Genomic DNA, 17,563 nt, shown 5'->3' on the forward strand with positions numbered 1-17,563 from the left:
ATTTAGCAGTGATAAATACCTTCAACAAGCCCATATCTTCCTGTGTTATGCTTCAACTGGTTTTTATCATCAAGGTTTCCAAGGATTCTTGAATGCAAAGTAGTATATGCCTGGGAAACACCTCATGGCAAAAGAGCCTTTAAAAAGCACCATTTTGTTCTAATGAATTTTCATGATCAATATACAATAAGCAACAGTGAGATATTAAATCCCCTGTGTCTTTCATTTAAGTGGAAGAGGTTTGGTCTGTTGTTAAATATCACTTATGAAATCACACTTGTTTACTACTAACATCTACATCAAGGATACCCTCAATTTATCTGTGGACAACGCTCAAAGATTCGGTATTATATGTAGTGGAGTCAGCATCTAAATTGATAGTTTTTACACTCTTCTCCCTTTCCTGTTTCGGCCTCTTGGTGAGCCAGCTTAACTCTTCACTCTCTTGTGCCCTTGATTCCCTTGACTGCTCTCACCATCCATCTCTTTCACTCCTGTTCACAAACTGCTGGACAGAGCTGGGGGGAGAGGGGGATCACAGAAGTCCTGTGGACTAGGCCCTCATTTCAGGAGGAGAAATGTTCTGTTCTTCACTTATTTTGATTCTCTGTCTCTCCACAACAGCTGTTCCAAACCTTGTCTCCCCCACCTTCCCATGGCCCTGCAAGCCATGAGATTACATAGATGATCCTTTGCAGACTTTATAACTATATAAAATGATAGCTGTTTGATTGTTGTTGTTAGATTTTGCCAGAAAAAAAAAATTGAGATGTTTTTCATCGAGTGTCTCCACTCCTCCCTATCTTCCTCCACTGCCTCCTTCACACTGGTTTTAGATGAAGATGTAGTCCCTGTCCTTGCCGAGGCAGATCCTTCTACACACCCATCCTGGATTCTCCAGCAGATTGCTCCCACTGTCAAATCCATTCTTATTTTCAGTCTCTTTCCTTCTACTGACTCTTTCCTTCCTGCCTATCTATGCAGTCCAGAAAATTCCAATTTCTAACAAAAGTTACTGAGACAGAGATCTGAGATGAATCAATTTATTAGGGAGTCCAGTGGACTCTAATTGGGTCTAAGACCTTCCTCATGGTTCCATGATTGGTCAATTCTAGGAGTAGGGAAGTCTTAGGATTGACTAAGAGCAATGCCCATCAGTCATAACCAGTTTGTTAGCAAGCCTTTCATAGGTCATTAGCTACAAATCATCAATCAAAGGCCATCAGGCGCAGTCCACCTCAGCAGCAAAGGTCATAAGACCCTGTCATGAAAGTCTTGGGCTTTCTGAAGGCCATCAAACACTGGTGTTTGACCAACAGTGTCCTAGGGCCCAAGGAGGTTGTGGTTTTGAAGGTCACTAGGAAGTAGGTAAAAATGATTCCTAAGGCTGGAGAGGTAAATGATCCTTATTAGAAGCAGTTGTGAGGAGGGGGGTAATGTAGCAATTACATTCCTAGACAGAATTGCTAACAGTATGAATCTATCAAATACAATTAATATAATCATCAATACATAGTAGATTAATCATTTATAACTCTTATCCTAACAGCATTAACATAATTATCCCACATTCAATTTTGTTTTGCTAATACAGTCACTGATACCCATCAAATCACAATGAACTGAATAAATGCTAATTAAATTGGGTAGGGTATCAAAATTACTGTCACACCTACAAACATGGCCATGTCTCCCTTATCCTTAAAAAACCTGTACTTGAGTCAGCCATTCTTCCTTAGCTCTTGTCCTTTATTTCTTCTCCCTTTTGTGGCTAAACTTCTTGAGAAAGCCATCTACAACTGGTGCTTCTACTTCTTTCCCCTCACTTTCTTCTGAAATCTCCTCTGTAAATGCATCTGTAATGTTGAGGTCCAGCTGCCGTGGTTCCACTATTCTTGATGGACAAAACAGTTGGTTAAAACAATTTTTTGAAATCTTTTCCATTTTTGTAGCCCTCTTTCTGTTTTCATCTTTGAATGCCCATAGGATGACTTTGTTTGCTTAAGCCTTTCTTAAACTGGTTTTACTCGGTAATACTTCTAATAATTGTTCATCAGCCTTCTATGTAAGATTTTACATGAGTGTTTATAGCCTAATCCAATGTTGCACCTTTCATAGCCACCTCTTTATTTGGCAAGTAAATCAGATCTTTACTAAGAGGCTCTCTAGGCTTTTTGTTCTCCTTGTAGCAATTAATTTGTTAAATTTCTGGATGAAATTATTAGAGTCAAGTGTCAGTGTCACTTCTGTTGTCCATTATTTGTTTAAATAATTCAGGATTGTTTTAGTTGTGCATTATATCATTTTCTCATTTTTGTCAAACTAATTCTAATCTTAATACCAATGAGTCAGTGATCTGACTGTACAGTCAGCTGACTCAGATAGCTCCCACACCAGTAGCAAGTCTTTTCCTGTCTGTTCAAATATAATCTGTTTGTTTGTTTATGGTATTATTTGGTGCTCACCATATCTATCACCTAACAGTCCATCCCATTCCGTTCCCACCCTCCATCCCCCCCCCCCCAAAAAAAGGCATTCATGATGTGGAGGCCTGAGGCTTCTTTACAAGTCTTTGGCCTCCTATTCTTTATTCCTGAGCCATATTTTCTCATATATTTCTCCCCATCTTCACTTTTCCCTACTCATGTATTTAAGTCTCTAAGCATTAGAGTAGCTCTTGATTTTATTTGAAGGGTCTTATCAAAGGCTTCATGGAATTTCTCTTCCATTTCGTCTTTAGCAATTTAGATTCGGGGCATGAGCAGCAATGATTTCCATGGCAATCTTTTTGTTAAAAATTACCACTTATGATTGCAATACATGATGATCAATATCTCATTATGTTTCATGTCACCTTTCAGTGTATAATAAAACCCACTCCTCCAAATTCTGAGCCTCTTTTGTGGTACCTGTCAGTTGTCTGCCCATTTAACAGCAACTTCCTTATTTCTTCTGGTTTATGATTGTTATGATTCATCTCCTCCAACAGTATATTCACTTATTGGTCATTGGACAAGGATCTTATATTTGAGGTACTAGTAGTCAAAATAAAGTTGAATTAATTTGTATTTCATACACAATAAATTAAACAGCTTTCAGAGACAATTGGTAGTTCAGTGGCTAGAACACTGGGCCTGGAGTCAGGAAGACCTAAATTTGAATTGGACCTCAGACACTTACTAGCTTTGTGACCCTGGACAAGTCACTTAACCCATATCTGCCTCAGTTTCTTAATCTGTGAAATGGGGGATAACAGCACCTACCTCACGAGTTGTTTTGAGGATCAAATGAGATGAGGTTTGTAGAGCACTTAGTGAGGTGCTTGACACCCATTAGATGCTGTATAAACGTGTATTCCCCTTGCCTTCACACTTAGGGGCTAGAAAATAAAAACAGAAGAAGATTTGATACTCTTCCAAAGCTTGACAGAGACCCTGACTTTTATGGCTACATAGTTTATCACAGCCAATTAGAGTTCAGTAGTGAACCAAAAGAAATACATGGTTTATAGAAAATAATGAACACCCCGACATAGCCTCACTGTGTTTTGTAGCCTCATGTGGCCCCTGCACTTTAGAGCTGGACATGATAGATTCCATCTCCCTAGAACAGTGATCTCAGGGTGGTAGGAAGGGGTTGACCTGGCTCAAAAGATTGGCAAATAAACAAATTTTTTTTAAACATTTTTTTTAAAAAACTGTATGTTTCATCTTTATCTCATCTTTTTTTATTTCTATTTTTGTAGTGGTTTTGTAGTGTGTATAATGTATCATCAGTTCAGTAGTAGGTGAATATATTCATATATAATTTGTAAATAAATAGAGTGTGCTCAAAAAATTTTCATTGATAAGGTGCACAAGTGAGAAAGTTTCGACTTTAGTAGCAACTCCTTTACTCTTTGATACAAATATTCCTAGTCAAGCCACATGTTTGTTGCACATCCATATAATGGCATGTTTTTCATTGAGTTGGAGCAGATTTGGTCTGAGTGCCATGTAGCCATTCCATAAGTCAGATCTGTAGTTATATGAAAAAATGTTCTAAATCACAAATAATTGGAGGGTATCACCTCACACCTGTTAGATTGGCAAAGTTGACACAAATGGAAAATGACAAATGCCAGAGCAGCTGTGGAAAAAAAAAACAGGTACATTAATGCACCATTGGTGGAGCTGTGGACTGGTCCTGCCACTGTGGAAAACATTTTGGAAGGATGCCCAAAAACCTATTACGCCCTGCATATCTTTGACCCAGCAATATCACTATTAGGTCTATGCCTCCGAAAGGAAAATGACCCATATATACAAAAACATTTATAGCAGCTCTTTTTGTGGTAGCAAGGAACTGGAAACTGAGGGGAAGCCCATCAGTTGGGAAATGGCTGAAAAAGCTGTGCTGTGTGAATGTGATGGAATACTATTGTACTTAAAAAAAATAATGAAGAGGATGCTTTCAGAAAACCCTGGCAAGCCTTGTGTGAACTGATGCAAAATGAAACGAGTAGAACTAGGTGAATAGTATATACAGTAACAGCAATATTGTAAAGATAATCAACTGTAAAAAACTTGGAAATTAAAAAAAAAAAACCAGTCACAATTTTAGAGGACTCATGAAACATGCTGCCTGCTTCCTGAGAGAGCGATAATGTACTCAGAAAGCAATTTGAGGCATGGGTTGGGGATTGGCGCAAGGAGCAGGGAGGGGGTACATTTTGTTTTGTCAGAGCTTGCCAAGGCAGGAGTTTGTTTTGCTTGACGATACATGTTTATAATGAGTTTTGTTCTTGAATTTTAAAAACTTTGTTCATATAGCAACAGTGTGCATATAAGTTTGTAAGTAGGCTGCCCTGCAAGATTAAATGCAGACTTTATATTATCAAAAGGTCATTGGGAGCAGAGATTTGAGCAAGGCTGGTAGCAAACCCAGAGAAAGCTGAATCTTTATGCTCAAAATGCAGAGAACAAGTTTTGACTCCTCTCCTGTGGGTAAGCTGGCCTGAAGCAATGGCGACAGCCTACTCTCAAGCCCTTCAGTACAGAGATAGCCAGTGAAACCTCTAGTAAAGCTCAGAGGTAGCTAGGATTGCTCGAATTTCTAGAACAAAGAAGTGCTTTTCCCCCTGCAGCCTTGTGTTTTATGTAGTGAAAGTATTACTAACCTCATTTTGCAGGTCAGGAAACTGAAGCTTCAGTTGCCTTTGGTCGGCAGTCTGTCTCCTGAGATGACCTCTCTCCAAGCTCAGGGCTGAGCTCAGTGTCCTGGCTCTGTGTGCCATTCCGGTGCTGCTGGAGCCCAAGGTGGGACTGTGTTTGGAGCTGCTCACAGAATTTCCTTTCTTTGCAGAGATTCTGTCCAGAGGCAGATTCAAAGAACATGTTGCAGTGCTTGAAACAAAATAAAAACAGCGAACTGATGGACCCCAAATGTAAACAAATGATCACCAAGCGCCAGATTACCCAGAGCACAGGTAATTACTCCCTCCTCATTAAGCTCCCCTTCCTCTGTTGATGATGGCTTGGATGGAAGTCAGCCGAGGGAGTAGTAAGCCAGACTCGAGGTGCTTTCTCTCCAGTGAGATTAGGTTAGGTTAGTGAGGTTAGGTTGTCTGGAGAAGCACATCCTGGGGATGGGCATCAGGCACGTAGAGGACGAGGATGTGAGGGTTACCCATCTTCTCCAGATACAGAAGAGGAGTCGTCAGTGTTGGGATTTCAGTTAGACACAAGGACTCAGAAATGGTGAGAATAACCACAAGACAATAACTTGCGCTAGCAGTAGTGGAAGAAGCACCCTCTGGAAACAAGGATAGACAGACTCAAAGACCTCTCTCTCCACCAGTCAGTCCTCAGTTTGGGGTGATTTTACTGAAGAGTGAGTCATCACAAGATTAATTCTGACTTAGGACTGAAAACAACTTTAGTATGTAGAGATGGCTCGAGTCTCTTCCTCCTCTACAGTCACATAGCATTGAGGAGGGAAAGCAGCTCATGTTGAAAGACTCTTGGCTCCCCCAGGCTTCCTTTGGTCTGCAAAATCTTGGAGCCCATCTTGGTGCTGGAGAACAGATAACGAAGCACACTCTTCTTTCATTCGTGAAATGTAGTAGAGCAGGAGGTTGTGTGGGTTTCACATGAAGGCACTTAGTTTTGCTTTACTCTTTTTCTGGGGTTCAGTGTTGAGGGGGAAGGGCCTATCAGTAAATGGCTGTTTTTAAGGTGGTGTCAAGAGAGCTATCCCAAGTTCAAAGGACTCCAAGTATAAAATGCTATCTGCCTCCAGATAGACAACTGGAAGACCTAGAGTACAGACTGAAGCATATTTTTCCTTTTTTTATTTTTCTCCCTTTTTTATTTTATTTCTCATACATGGCTAATATAGTAATATGTTTTTAGTGACTTCATATGTATAATGGGGATCATCTATCTTGCCTTCCCAATGGGTGGGAGAGAGGCTGGAGGAAGGGAAACTGAAAAAAACCTTTTTTTTAAAGGGGACAGTAGAAACAGAATAAAAGATAGATATAGGGGCAGCTAGGTGGCGCAGTGAGTAGAGCACCGGCCCTGGAGTCAGGAGGACCTGAGTTCAAATTCGTCCTCAGACGCTCGGCACACTTATTAGCTGTGTGACCTTGGGCAAGTCACTTAACCCCAATTGCCCTGCCCCCCAAAAGAATTGTAAAAAAAAAAAAGATATGTATGAAGCCAGATTAAGTTCCTTGGTTCCCTTTCTCTTCACTTTGTCCCAGATTACCGTCTGAACCCTGTGCTGAGGAAAGCCTGTAAAGCTGACATTCCTAAATTCTGCCAGAATATCATCAATAAGGCCAAGGATGACTCTGAGTTGGAAGGCCAGGTCATCGCCTGCCTAAAATTGAAATATGCTGACCAGGTAAACAAGGGAACAACCCCTGTCCTGTGCTAGTGTGCCTGCAGATGGTTTGGTTTCTAATCCGTTGCTTAGCGTTTGTTGCTCTTTATGCTTCTGAGAAATCATCTCGGGTTGTGACTGAACAAATAGGTCAGACTTAGCAAGCTGATTAATTGTTCTCCTTGCCCTCCCATATGCAGCGCCTTTCTCAGGACTGTGAGGACCAGATTGGAGTAATCATTCAGGAGTCTGCTTTGGATTACAGACTTGACCCTCAGTTGCAGATGCATTGCTCAGACGAGGTAGGACTGCCTATCGTAACCCCAGTTGTGACCAGGTCACTTCTAATGGGCCCTTCCTTCTAGCCCCTCTTTCCTTCAGTTTACCTCCCTTGTCACAAGTATTCATGGACACTTCTAGATTCTCTTGCACCTTACTTGATGGAAAGAGGTGGCTGTAGTCTGGTTAAAAGGACAGCAGTGGCCTTGGCATTAGAAGAATCCCATCTTCTCTCTTTATTAGCTGTCTGGCCCTGATAGAAAAATCATACCTCTGCCTCTCCACTCCTTGGATTGTATGTGTAAAGGGATCTGTAATTTCAGAAGTGTTATGGAAATTAGTATAACTGCATGATGTAGTAGATTTCATCTTCCTGCATGTTCATGATATATCAGATGACCTAGAAACCAGAAATGAAGTTTCGTGTTGGTGTTTCTGTATTTTTCTGGTAAGCAGCCTGCTAGACAAAACTTAAAAATGTTCCTATTGAAGTTTGATTTTTTTACCTTCCCTTTCCTGTCCCCGTTCTGTTGGGTGGTCCATTACAATCCAGAATGGCTGAAAAGATGAAATTGCTCCTTTGATATCTTATAACAATACCAATTCTAGGAGCTATTTGGCTTCTCTCTGAAAAGGGATGCATTGAGAAATTTAGTTAGTAAGTATTTGTTTCTGTAAAACACTGTATCCACCATCTCCTTTCAAAGGGATCGTTAGTTAAAGAGGTCCTTTTCAGACAAGGGATGGATTAAAATAAAGAAAGTCATTCTTTTTTTCTTCTTTATTGTGGACTGTACTTATGTGTGCTAATTGTAACCCTCAGCTTCTAGCTGTCCACCTTTATCTGTTGGGTCCTAATATATCTCTTCTCTATCAGATCTTTTCCTCCTAAAAGAATACCCTTGTGCATGACAAACCCTAAGTCAATCTGACTCACATCTGGGTATTCGTAGTGTAAAGATGTCTCATTTTACTCTTTTCTACTGACTGCCGGGCAGAGCTGAGCCTCCAAGGCAAGGGACAAGAGGCAGTCTGTGCCACTCCCTTGCCAAGATTCTCTAAGGAGAGCTACCTATTGGCAAATGTAATTGGAGATGCTGCAGATCGTGATGCTTCACAGGCTTAGGATGGCTTATTTGGTGATATGAGCTAAGTTCTCCCCAACAACAGAGAGTGGTCTAGCACAAATACAAAGCCATTCTGTTTGCCTATTGTTATTAAGATTTCTTTCTTTTACACTTTAGTGAGATGTGCTGCCTGTGTGTGTGTCCTTTAAATAGATCTCCAGCCTGTGTGCAGAAGAAGCAGCAGCCCAGGAACAGACTGGTCAGGTAGAAGAATGTCTAAAAGTGAACCTGCTCAAAATCAAAAATGAAATGTGCAAAAAGGTAAATGACAGTCCCTGGTTCTCACTCCTGCTGCTTTGTCCTCTGGTCAGGCTTTGAGCCTCCAGAACTCCTGAACGTTCCCCAGCATAGACACACTATTTAAAAAAGAGAGGTTTATCTTGATAAGTCAGCTAAAGACAAGGTCACCTTCCCAGCTGCTGCTCCCCCCTCCCAAGACTTGCTCATTCAGCTCTGGGCATCTTTATCCCTTGTAGTTTGGTTCACGGGTCACCCACCATTATGCTATGTGAGTTTGTTCACATGTTTCAAGTCAGTTTTATTGGCAGCATCATCGTCATCCCTTCCTCCCTTCCCCATTTAAGGTGAATTTCTACAGACAACCAGTAATCACTGATTACCCATTAAAATATACATGTTTTTTCCTAGTCTCTGTGATTCCTTCAAGCCCAAAGCAATTTGTATTCTATTGTTCCATAGGACTTACTAATTGATTCCTCGTTTGAGTGTAAATACTGGCAAATAGGCCTGATCTGCTTGGTTTTTATGTGTTTTCTTTGCGATCGTCTTTTTTCTACAGGAAGTATTAAACATGCTAAAAGAAAGCAAAGCAGACATATTTGTGGACCCAGTTCTACATACAGCCTGTGCCCTGGACATCAAACATCATTGTGCAGCCATCCCCCCTGGTCGAGGCCGGCGTAAGTCACTGGCCTTTAAATTCATTGTCTGCCCACTCTTACGTATATGCTGTGATCATGGTGGAGGCAAAACAGAGACTCTGGGATGTCAACATTGTCTCACTTTTGTACTTGCAGGTGTTTGGGAGCAGGACCCATACAAACTTTCCTCTAGTTTAAGTGCTCTGGAAACCATGGGTGTTAATGGGTTAAGTAGCTTCTGGAACAAGGCCAGCTCGAAGCCAAGAAATATCTTGCCACCTGCTCAGAATTACCCAGGCATAGAAATAGAAAAGAAGCCTTAAAGACATAGTCTCCAGCTTCCTTTGCCCAAATTTGAGCAGCCGCCCACAAGGGTCAGGATGTTTGTGTCTAGAAAGAAGGATGAGGGCAACTCTGAATGTGAGAGAGGCTTAGACTTTGTGTAGGTATGGCATTTGAAACCATCAAAGTCTTGCATGAATGAGGAGATTCTGAAAAGGATAGAGAACATTCCTTTGTATGTGGTTTGGTTTAGTTTCCTCAGATGGACTAAAGGAAGCTTGTTTTCTTGGTGGTTTTGAATTTTATGGTGACAAATGGCTGGACAAATGTTCTTCTCCCCGGCTGTTTGGAAACGCCTCCATCAGCTGTTTAAGGCCCTTCTGTGACTACCTTTCCTCCTACAGAAATGTCCTGCTTAATGGAGGCCCTAGAAGATAAACGGGTGAGATTGCAGCCTGAGTGCAAGAAGCGCCTCAACGATCGGATTGAGATGTGGAGTTATGCAGCCAAGGTAAAGGTCTGAGGGTGGAGCAGCTTCTCTGAGAGTCAGCCCTCTTATGTGGGAGACCTAGAGCTGCCGTGTTTAAATTTAGGAGGAGCAAGCAGGGCTGTTGTGTATTATGCTCTAGGAATCTTATTTTTAAAAGCCAATCAAGTCTTAAAATTTTTCCAAAACAGAGATAACCCTGGATCCTAAAAGCGTCTTCTCCCTTGCTGTTAGGCCAGTGAGTGCAGTGGGGGCTGCCTTTGTCCACACCGGTTTTTCCTGCCCTCAGCCTAAGGGGCTGAGACATTAGTCGGTTAGATGAAAGATGAGGCTTAAGCCAGCCACGGCATGTTCTGTTCCTTGAGCCAAAGGAAGGTCAGGCAGCAGGCCCCACCTCCCCTCCATGATGGTCTTTGGTTAGGTTTTCATCAGAGTTGACGGGAGAACGGTATCGCCCCTTAGTCTGGGTTAATGAGATGGAAGCGTCATAGATTGAGGACCGCAGAGGGCATCTTGGTCAGGATGACCTCAAAGGCCATTTGGTAAAGCTGGGTGCTGCCGTGCCAGGCCTGGAAGCGGGAAGACCTAAGTGCATTCCAGCCTCAGACACTTCCTGTCTCTGTGACCCTGAGCAAGTCACTTGGCCTCTGTTTGCCTCAGTTTCCTCGTCTATAAAACGAGGGTAATATTAGTAGCACCTCCTTCCCAGGGCTGTGGTAAGGATCAAATGAAGTAAAAATTGTGAAGCACTTACCGCAACGGAAGTGCTGTGTAAATATAAGCTGTTATTATCATCTAATCCAGCCCCTCGCTTCTCTTCATCCGTCTCTGTGTGAACACTTCAGGGCAGCACCTGTGGATGTTCTGTTGCCATCCTCTCCCCATCCTCTCCCCCCACCAGTCACCTGCCTTGCACGTGCCCTGCTCTCTGTGTCTCCTGGGCAGGGAGGCCGTGGGATAAGCACCAGAGAAGTGCAGCTGTCTGCTAGTCTAGTTGTCTGCCAGCCAGGAGACTCCTGTTTGGTTAGTGCATGCCGAAATGACTTTTCATCTCACCCTGGTTCTGCCGGAGTGTTTGCATCGTGCTTCTTCCAGAGAGCAGTTAGGAATGTGGAGGATGAGGAGTGGCCAGAACCAACAGCTGACGCAGGGGCGTGCTCCTGACCACACACCCCTCTGCTTGCCCTTTCCTTCTAGGTCGCCCCGGCAGAAGGCTTCTCTGATCTTGCCATGCAAGTGATGACATCCCCATCTAAGAACTACATTTTGTCCGTGATCACAGTGGGCATCTGTATACTGTTCCTGATTGGCCTGATGTGTGGACGAATCACTAAGCGGGTGACGCGAGAGCTCAAGGACAGGTAGAGCCCAGATTGACCACCAAAGCAATCACCTGCCCAGCGCCCACTTTGTACAGCCCTCTTGTATAGTCTCCCCAACTGCCTCTTCTGAGAGGAGAAACAAGCACCCAGATTAGAACAGCAGCAGTTGTCCACTCCATTGCCCCATCTTGGGTTTCGTCCACGGCATCCTCATCACTCTCTCAAAGAGTCTGTGTACGACCTCAGCAGCTGGCCCACGTTTGTTATCCCCTTTGTTAGACTTTTGTTCACCTGCCTGTAGATAAGTCTCTCATGCCAATGGAACTACCAACACTTCCAGAATCAGACTGACCTGACCTGCAGCTCAAACCATTTTTAAGTAAAAAAATTTTTAAAGAGAGAAAAAAAATATATATATATATATATATACACATAAAACCTCCAAGCTTGATTTGGGTAGTGGGATTCATACCTGAATACATTTATATTCTATGACTGGGTAAAAATCAAGAGAGGACTTTAGAGAGTTATCATGTCACCTAACACAACTTGTTTTTTGGATGTCTTAATCGTCTTCTCATAAGTGTCTTCAGCATTTAATCAGGATAGTGGACACCAGTGACAAGATTCCCCATTGGCCATCCCTATTTGGGTCCTATTTATTTCTGCCGAAACATCAATGCCTTCCAGCTTCCGTCCTCAAAGAGCCACCACTGGCCAAGGTCCCTGAAGGATTTCTTAAGATCTCCACACATAAAGCAAAACGTGGGCCATTGGAAACTGAATGGAGGAGACAAAGCTTTTTACAAGTCTCCTAGTCCCCTGGTAGTTAGAATCCAGCCACCTTCTTCCAGCAGGCTCATTTGTCAGTTAAGATTCGAACTGACTCTGGAAACCGTCTGTCTGCTTCATCTAAAGACACTGACTGGAATTAGAAGAGCCCTCTGAGATATGGCTAGGGGAGGGAGGGAAGTTATCAAAGATGGTTTGGTTCATTTGGGTTTTTTTTTTAATATTTAATTGTAGGTTGCAAAACTCAGTTTGCATAGATCCATTGGAAGTCTCAGTGTGTCTCTTATAATCCAGCAACTAAAGCATTCTAAAATCTTGTAGGAGTTCTAGACTCCCTTCCCAGGTACTCTCAGCCCAGTGATACCCAAGAAAAAGTGATCCACACTTGGGCCAGATGAAGATTACACATCAAAAAAGGAAAGCATCTTCTCCATCTTTGCCGTGCACACCAGCCCTGGGAGGCCCTGGATGAATATGTTTTCAGGACTCAGTATCCCTTCCTGCTTCTGAGCTGATAAAGGAATCTTTGCTAAATCAGTTCCTTTACCCAGGGCCTGGCTCCCTTATTTTCCCCAGCTGTGAAAAGGAGTGGGGGATGGATTGTGGTCCAATCCTAGAACACCTTAGGTTGAGTGTGGGGCTTAAAGTCACAGTGGTCGCACAAGAGGGCAGCATGTACAGTAGGAGATATACATATATATATATAATATATATTTTATTAACCTGTTAGATGTGTCCACATATTATGTGCTGGAGTATTATAAATGATGTGCCTAAAACTGTCCACATAGGCCGAGGCTGATTCATTATTAATTTCCATTCCTTCACCTTTTCCAGTTTTTTTCCCATGCCTTATCAAGAATTACCTGGTATCTCCATAACATGATTACAAGATAGGGAGCATATATGATTGTGGACCAGCTGATTTAGGTTACTTTCTGTGTATAGAGTGATGTGTATATGAATACTGTGATTTCCTTTACTACCCTTCCCGAGTGCTAGAGAGGGTACAAAGATAGACTTTAGGTAGAGATACCTGTTTGTTCCCACCTCCCATACGCCACAGGTTGGAGAGAAAATGGTCTCAGTTATGATCTTTTCTCCTCAACATTGGCAGAGTAGGAGTGCCTCCCTTGGGCTTGGGATTCCAGCCTGTGGTCATCGAGAGAGAAGATTATGGAAGGATTCTGAAAAGCAGAACAGGTCCCAGAAGCCATCTGTACTTCCTTCCTGCCTGAGTTGTGTGAGCTTCCAAGGGAAGTGGTTGTCCACGCAGAAAGGGGATGCTTTGGCTCTATCCATTCCCCTTAGTCTTGTTTATATGATTTTCTTAGTCCTACTTACATAGTTGACTAGAGGGTTTTTTCCCTCCAAATTCATGAAACATCTTCTCCTCTGACCCCCCACTTCAGCCATGAGTGAATTGAGTTTTTGATTTTAAGAGAAGATTCCAGTGGTGGAGAGAAGGGAAAGGTAGCATTAGAAATCAGCTGACTGGTTGATTTTGTGTGTGTGTGTGTGTGCGCGCGCGCGCGCGCACGTGCATGCCCTTGTACTTTAAAGAAAAAGCATCAAAGAGTGGTTTAAGCACATTCACCTTCTCCCTACTCCTATAAAGAAAGATGCTTTTAGGGTTGCCATGCAAGTACAGCAGAGGAAGGAGGTGGGGGAGTAAAGACCAGTGCCCAGAAATCATCTGAATAGATCTGTGAACGCCATTTCTCATCATGTCTGACATAGGTCTTCAGGACAAGATCAGTTTCTACCATCTAGGGAATGATTTCTCAACTTCTTAAATTTTCCCCCTATATGAGACTGTTAATCCCTTGTGTTTAGTAAGGGAAGGATACTGACAACCCTGTGTGTGGTTCCAAAAGTCTTAGTGCAGCTTTAAACTTCAACAGCTTAAAACTACATTGAGACTTTTGGGCAGCTAAGTGGCACTGCAGTGGATAGAACCCCAGGCTTGGAGTCAGGAAGACTCAAATTAATATCCAGCCTCACACACTTCCTAGCTGTGTGACTCTGGGCAAGTCACTTAACCCTGTTTGCCTCAGTTTCCTTATCTGTAAAATGAGCTGGAGAAGGAAATGGCAAACCACCCCAGTATCTTTGCCAGGAAAATCTCCAATGGAGTTGATGAAATTGTCAGACATGACTGAAAATGGCTTATCAAGACTTTGGGTATACCCTAGGATATCTTAAGCTATTTTTTTTACCCTTCAAAGATTTTTTCCTTTCAAAATAATGAACTGTGCTAATTCTCTGCATATTGGCAGAGTTAGAAATGAAAAAGGAAGTCTGACTCTTGAAACTTTATCCTTTTGAAATTATCAAACTAATAACCAAAACCCCACTTCTCCTCATTGTTGATGGGAAACGGTTTTAATGACCGTTGCCCACTTATCAGAAGGTATTTTGAGAGGGGCAGTATTAGTCACAGATTGAGGCCTCAGTAAGAAGTTCTGATCATAATGTCCTAAGCAAATGCCATTCCATTTTCCAGCACCAACTCAGTCAGTTGATAGAGTGTGCTCTAGGAGCACCTTTATAAGAGGTTTATTTACCTGTTGTCCAGCACCAGTCAACTTAGAGGGAAAAGTTTCTTGCCATCAGTGATAGCGTGAAGTCCCAAACAAAGTGATTGATGAGGGCTCCAGGGCTTGTTAAATGACCCCAACCAGCCATCCAAAAGAAAGTGGTCCAGACCCTCAATGAGAAATAATTCAACAGCTGGTTAGCAAGTTAGCAGGCATCCATTGGTCTACAGTTGGCATCTCATTCCAAGGATCCTTGCTTCAGCTCTTCAAAGCAAGTTGGATATCCATCTCCCATTCTGGACATGACACTCGTTACTCAAAAGACCAGAAACATAAGTAATATGGCTAGAAGAGAACCAACCTGGATTTCTACCAGACCAGTAGGAAGAAGCCAGTTACAGATGTGGGGGCTTTTAGTAAGAGTTGTGGGGGAAAGCAGGTTCTAGAATGCCCTATCCTCTGAAATTGCTGTTACCCAAAGAAGCGTGTTTTGGAAAGAAGTACCATGTTATGATTCTTGGTAGAACCAGGGCCTGTATGGATTAGAGTCAGATATTTTCAGGATAGAAGCATCTAATGGGGGGAAAAATCTGGCTGTGGGAAACACATGTGTCTTCAAAAGCTGAGGCTTCAGAAGATATAAGGATTTCAAGGCCTGCTGTAAAGAAGGAAGTGCTGTCTCCTCCCCCCCAAAGATACCTTCTATCTGTCACCTCCACTTCCAGAGTTACCTGACCCTTTCAGCAGACCTGGAGGCCCCCAATTCTAAGTCAGAAAACTCTTGGGAAACCAGAGTAACTCCAAGAAATTGCCATCAGCTGCAGGGGAACATTTACTTCAAGTTACTTGTTCATTAATACTTTTGAATTGAGTTTACTTCCAGAGTCTTTAACATATCACTTAATCCTCCGGGAGAGTTGGGAAGGGAATACTGTTAAAGGTTGATAAATGTTTAAGTTTTCCTTTCATCTTCCAGGAAAATAAATGTCAGGTTTCATTTCCTCCTAGGGGAGCACATCTGGGCTATGTCATCAGCCTGACATCACCTTACAAAAGTATTGACGAGAATCTACAACTTCCTTTTAAAGTTAGAAAGTGAGTGAGTATTAGTCCCTTAGTTTGAGAGTTGCCCATCCAGTTTCTTCATAAGATATTGTATTTGTTGTCAGTCGGGTCAGAACCAGGTCTTTCCTTTGCGTCAGTGTGGCCTTTGAAACATTTTGCACCCTGGATTTCTCCTGCTGCCACCCATTCCCTTCAGGAAGTCTCCACTGAGCAGAGATCCAGGTCGCATTAAATCCAGAGTCTAAGGGGAGGACAGGATAGGGGTGGGACAAGAGTGGAATGAGTTTTGTTTCAAGAAATGAGGATTATCTCCTGTATAAACCGGAATTAACCCATCTATCCCTGTGTGCCAACTCCTAACACAACCTGCTGCCACCCTCTCAACAAGGCAAAATTCTCTCACTTGGTAGACCTTAGTTGTTGACCTCTAGGTCAGGGAACATAGGAGACTGGCCTATCAGCTGTCTCCAGCCTTAATAAAGCAGTGTTCCGCCAGCCCCTCATCCAGCTGGTGAGAGGGTCTATAATACCCAGTCATTTCATAGAACAGAAAGAATGTGGCTTTTTGAACTGTGAATACTTTTATTTTTTTTTTAATTCTGAGTGTATAAAAACACAAGTCAAAATGCTATAGTTGTATGTCCCTATTTGAATCATCTCTAGTTTTTATAAAACATGGCATTCTATTGCATTAAAAATTTTAGTAGAGTTTTTGGTGTGTCCATACGCTTCTCTCCCCATTTTCCCTGTGATGTTACTGTATCTGACCCTGGCCCTTCCTTACTTTTTTTGGATTATATAGAGTTGGCTCACTTTACAATCATACTCATTTGTGCTCCTCCTCACCCCACCTCTTCTACCACTCCTGTTCCCTCACAGGTCGGGTTGCCATAAACCCAGACTGGTACATCCAGTTTCCTTTGTCTTGTCACCCTGTCCTTAGGCTCTGGAGGCAGCCTCAGCTAAAGCACAGGGCTGTAGGGGAATGGGACTGACCAGAGCTAGAAGTTAATGGATTCTGTAGTGATCTGTCACCCCATTCTGTTATTCATCCCATAAACAGACTACCGAAGAGAGAGAGACCCTCCCCACGATGTCTTGGGGATCATAGGGATCTTGGTAGTAGAGAAATGTGGCAGCCAAAGTGAGTTCAAATGTGCCCGGATCTCTGAATGGGGCTCCACGTCAGATGGCATGCATTGAGTAGAATAGCAGATGAACAGGGGCAGGATGAAGTGGGAGGTCCAGACCTGAAGGCCATTAGCACCATTACCATGTTGTCAGCCTCTCCAAGGGCAGTGTCTCAAATCAATCAAAGCATTGAAACAAACTGGACAGCGAATGCTGTGTGTGATCTTAGGCCTTTTTTAAAAAAAGAAAAGAAAAGGAACGAAGAAAAAAGAGAGGAAAAAAAGAAATAAAAATAAGACTCTTTTGTAAATTGTTTTCTGTGTATAAAATTCTGGCCGTTCCTTGTTTTTACATGTTCATGCTGTGTAATTTTGAGATGTTACTGAGATTCTGAACATAATGTGCATTTTTTTCTGTACAGATGAAATGGGAGAATTTAATAAAAAAAAAAAAAGAGTCTGCAGGTTTTTACTTGTTAAATCCTTCTGTCTGTGGTGAATGAGAAAAGTTGCCAGGCACTCTGTGTGCTAGAAAAAGTCGATGAAGCAAAACTCAAGCCAGAATCCTCATAGTATCCATGGTAGGGAGAAGATAAGCTGCAAAAACTGAATCCTCACCCACCTTGCAAGCCATAAGCAGCAAGGGCTTCACCAGCTCCCTTACAGATAGGGTTTCTGAAATGGAGGGAGTTGAGACAAGCCATAGAGAATGCAGCTCATCAAAGCTAGAAGGAACATTCCTTAGAGACCATCACCACCCTCACGTTATATCAAGGAGAAAACAGGTCCAG

At 42.5% G+C, this 17,563-nt stretch overlaps 1 protein-coding gene across 1 annotated transcript in view; it reads left to right on the forward strand.

Annotated features, from left to right (window-relative positions):
• Positions 1–17,229, forward strand: part of GLG1 (golgi glycoprotein 1) — a 161,232-nt gene extending 144,003 nt beyond the window's left edge. Inside the window, exons 20-27 of the mRNA XM_036751092.1 lie at positions 5,344–5,467; positions 6,746–6,888; positions 7,068–7,169; positions 8,427–8,534; positions 9,073–9,193; positions 9,841–9,947; positions 11,121–11,284; positions 15,586–17,229. Coding sequence (XP_036606987.1) covers positions 5,344–5,467; positions 6,746–6,888; positions 7,068–7,169; positions 8,427–8,534; positions 9,073–9,193; positions 9,841–9,947; positions 11,121–11,284; positions 15,586–15,676 — 960 coding nt within the window. The 3' untranslated portion in view covers positions 15,677–17,229. The remainder of the gene's footprint in view (positions 1–5,343; positions 5,468–6,745; positions 6,889–7,067; positions 7,170–8,426; positions 8,535–9,072; positions 9,194–9,840; positions 9,948–11,120; positions 11,285–15,585) is intronic.
• The last annotated feature ends 334 nt before the right edge of the window (positions 17,230–17,563 follow it).

The sequence above is a fragment of the Trichosurus vulpecula genome, chromosome 3, assembly GCF_011100635.1.
Source record: "Trichosurus vulpecula isolate mTriVul1 chromosome 3, mTriVul1.pri, whole genome shotgun sequence".
Classification (NCBI taxonomy): domain Eukaryota; kingdom Metazoa; phylum Chordata; class Mammalia; order Diprotodontia; family Phalangeridae; genus Trichosurus; species Trichosurus vulpecula.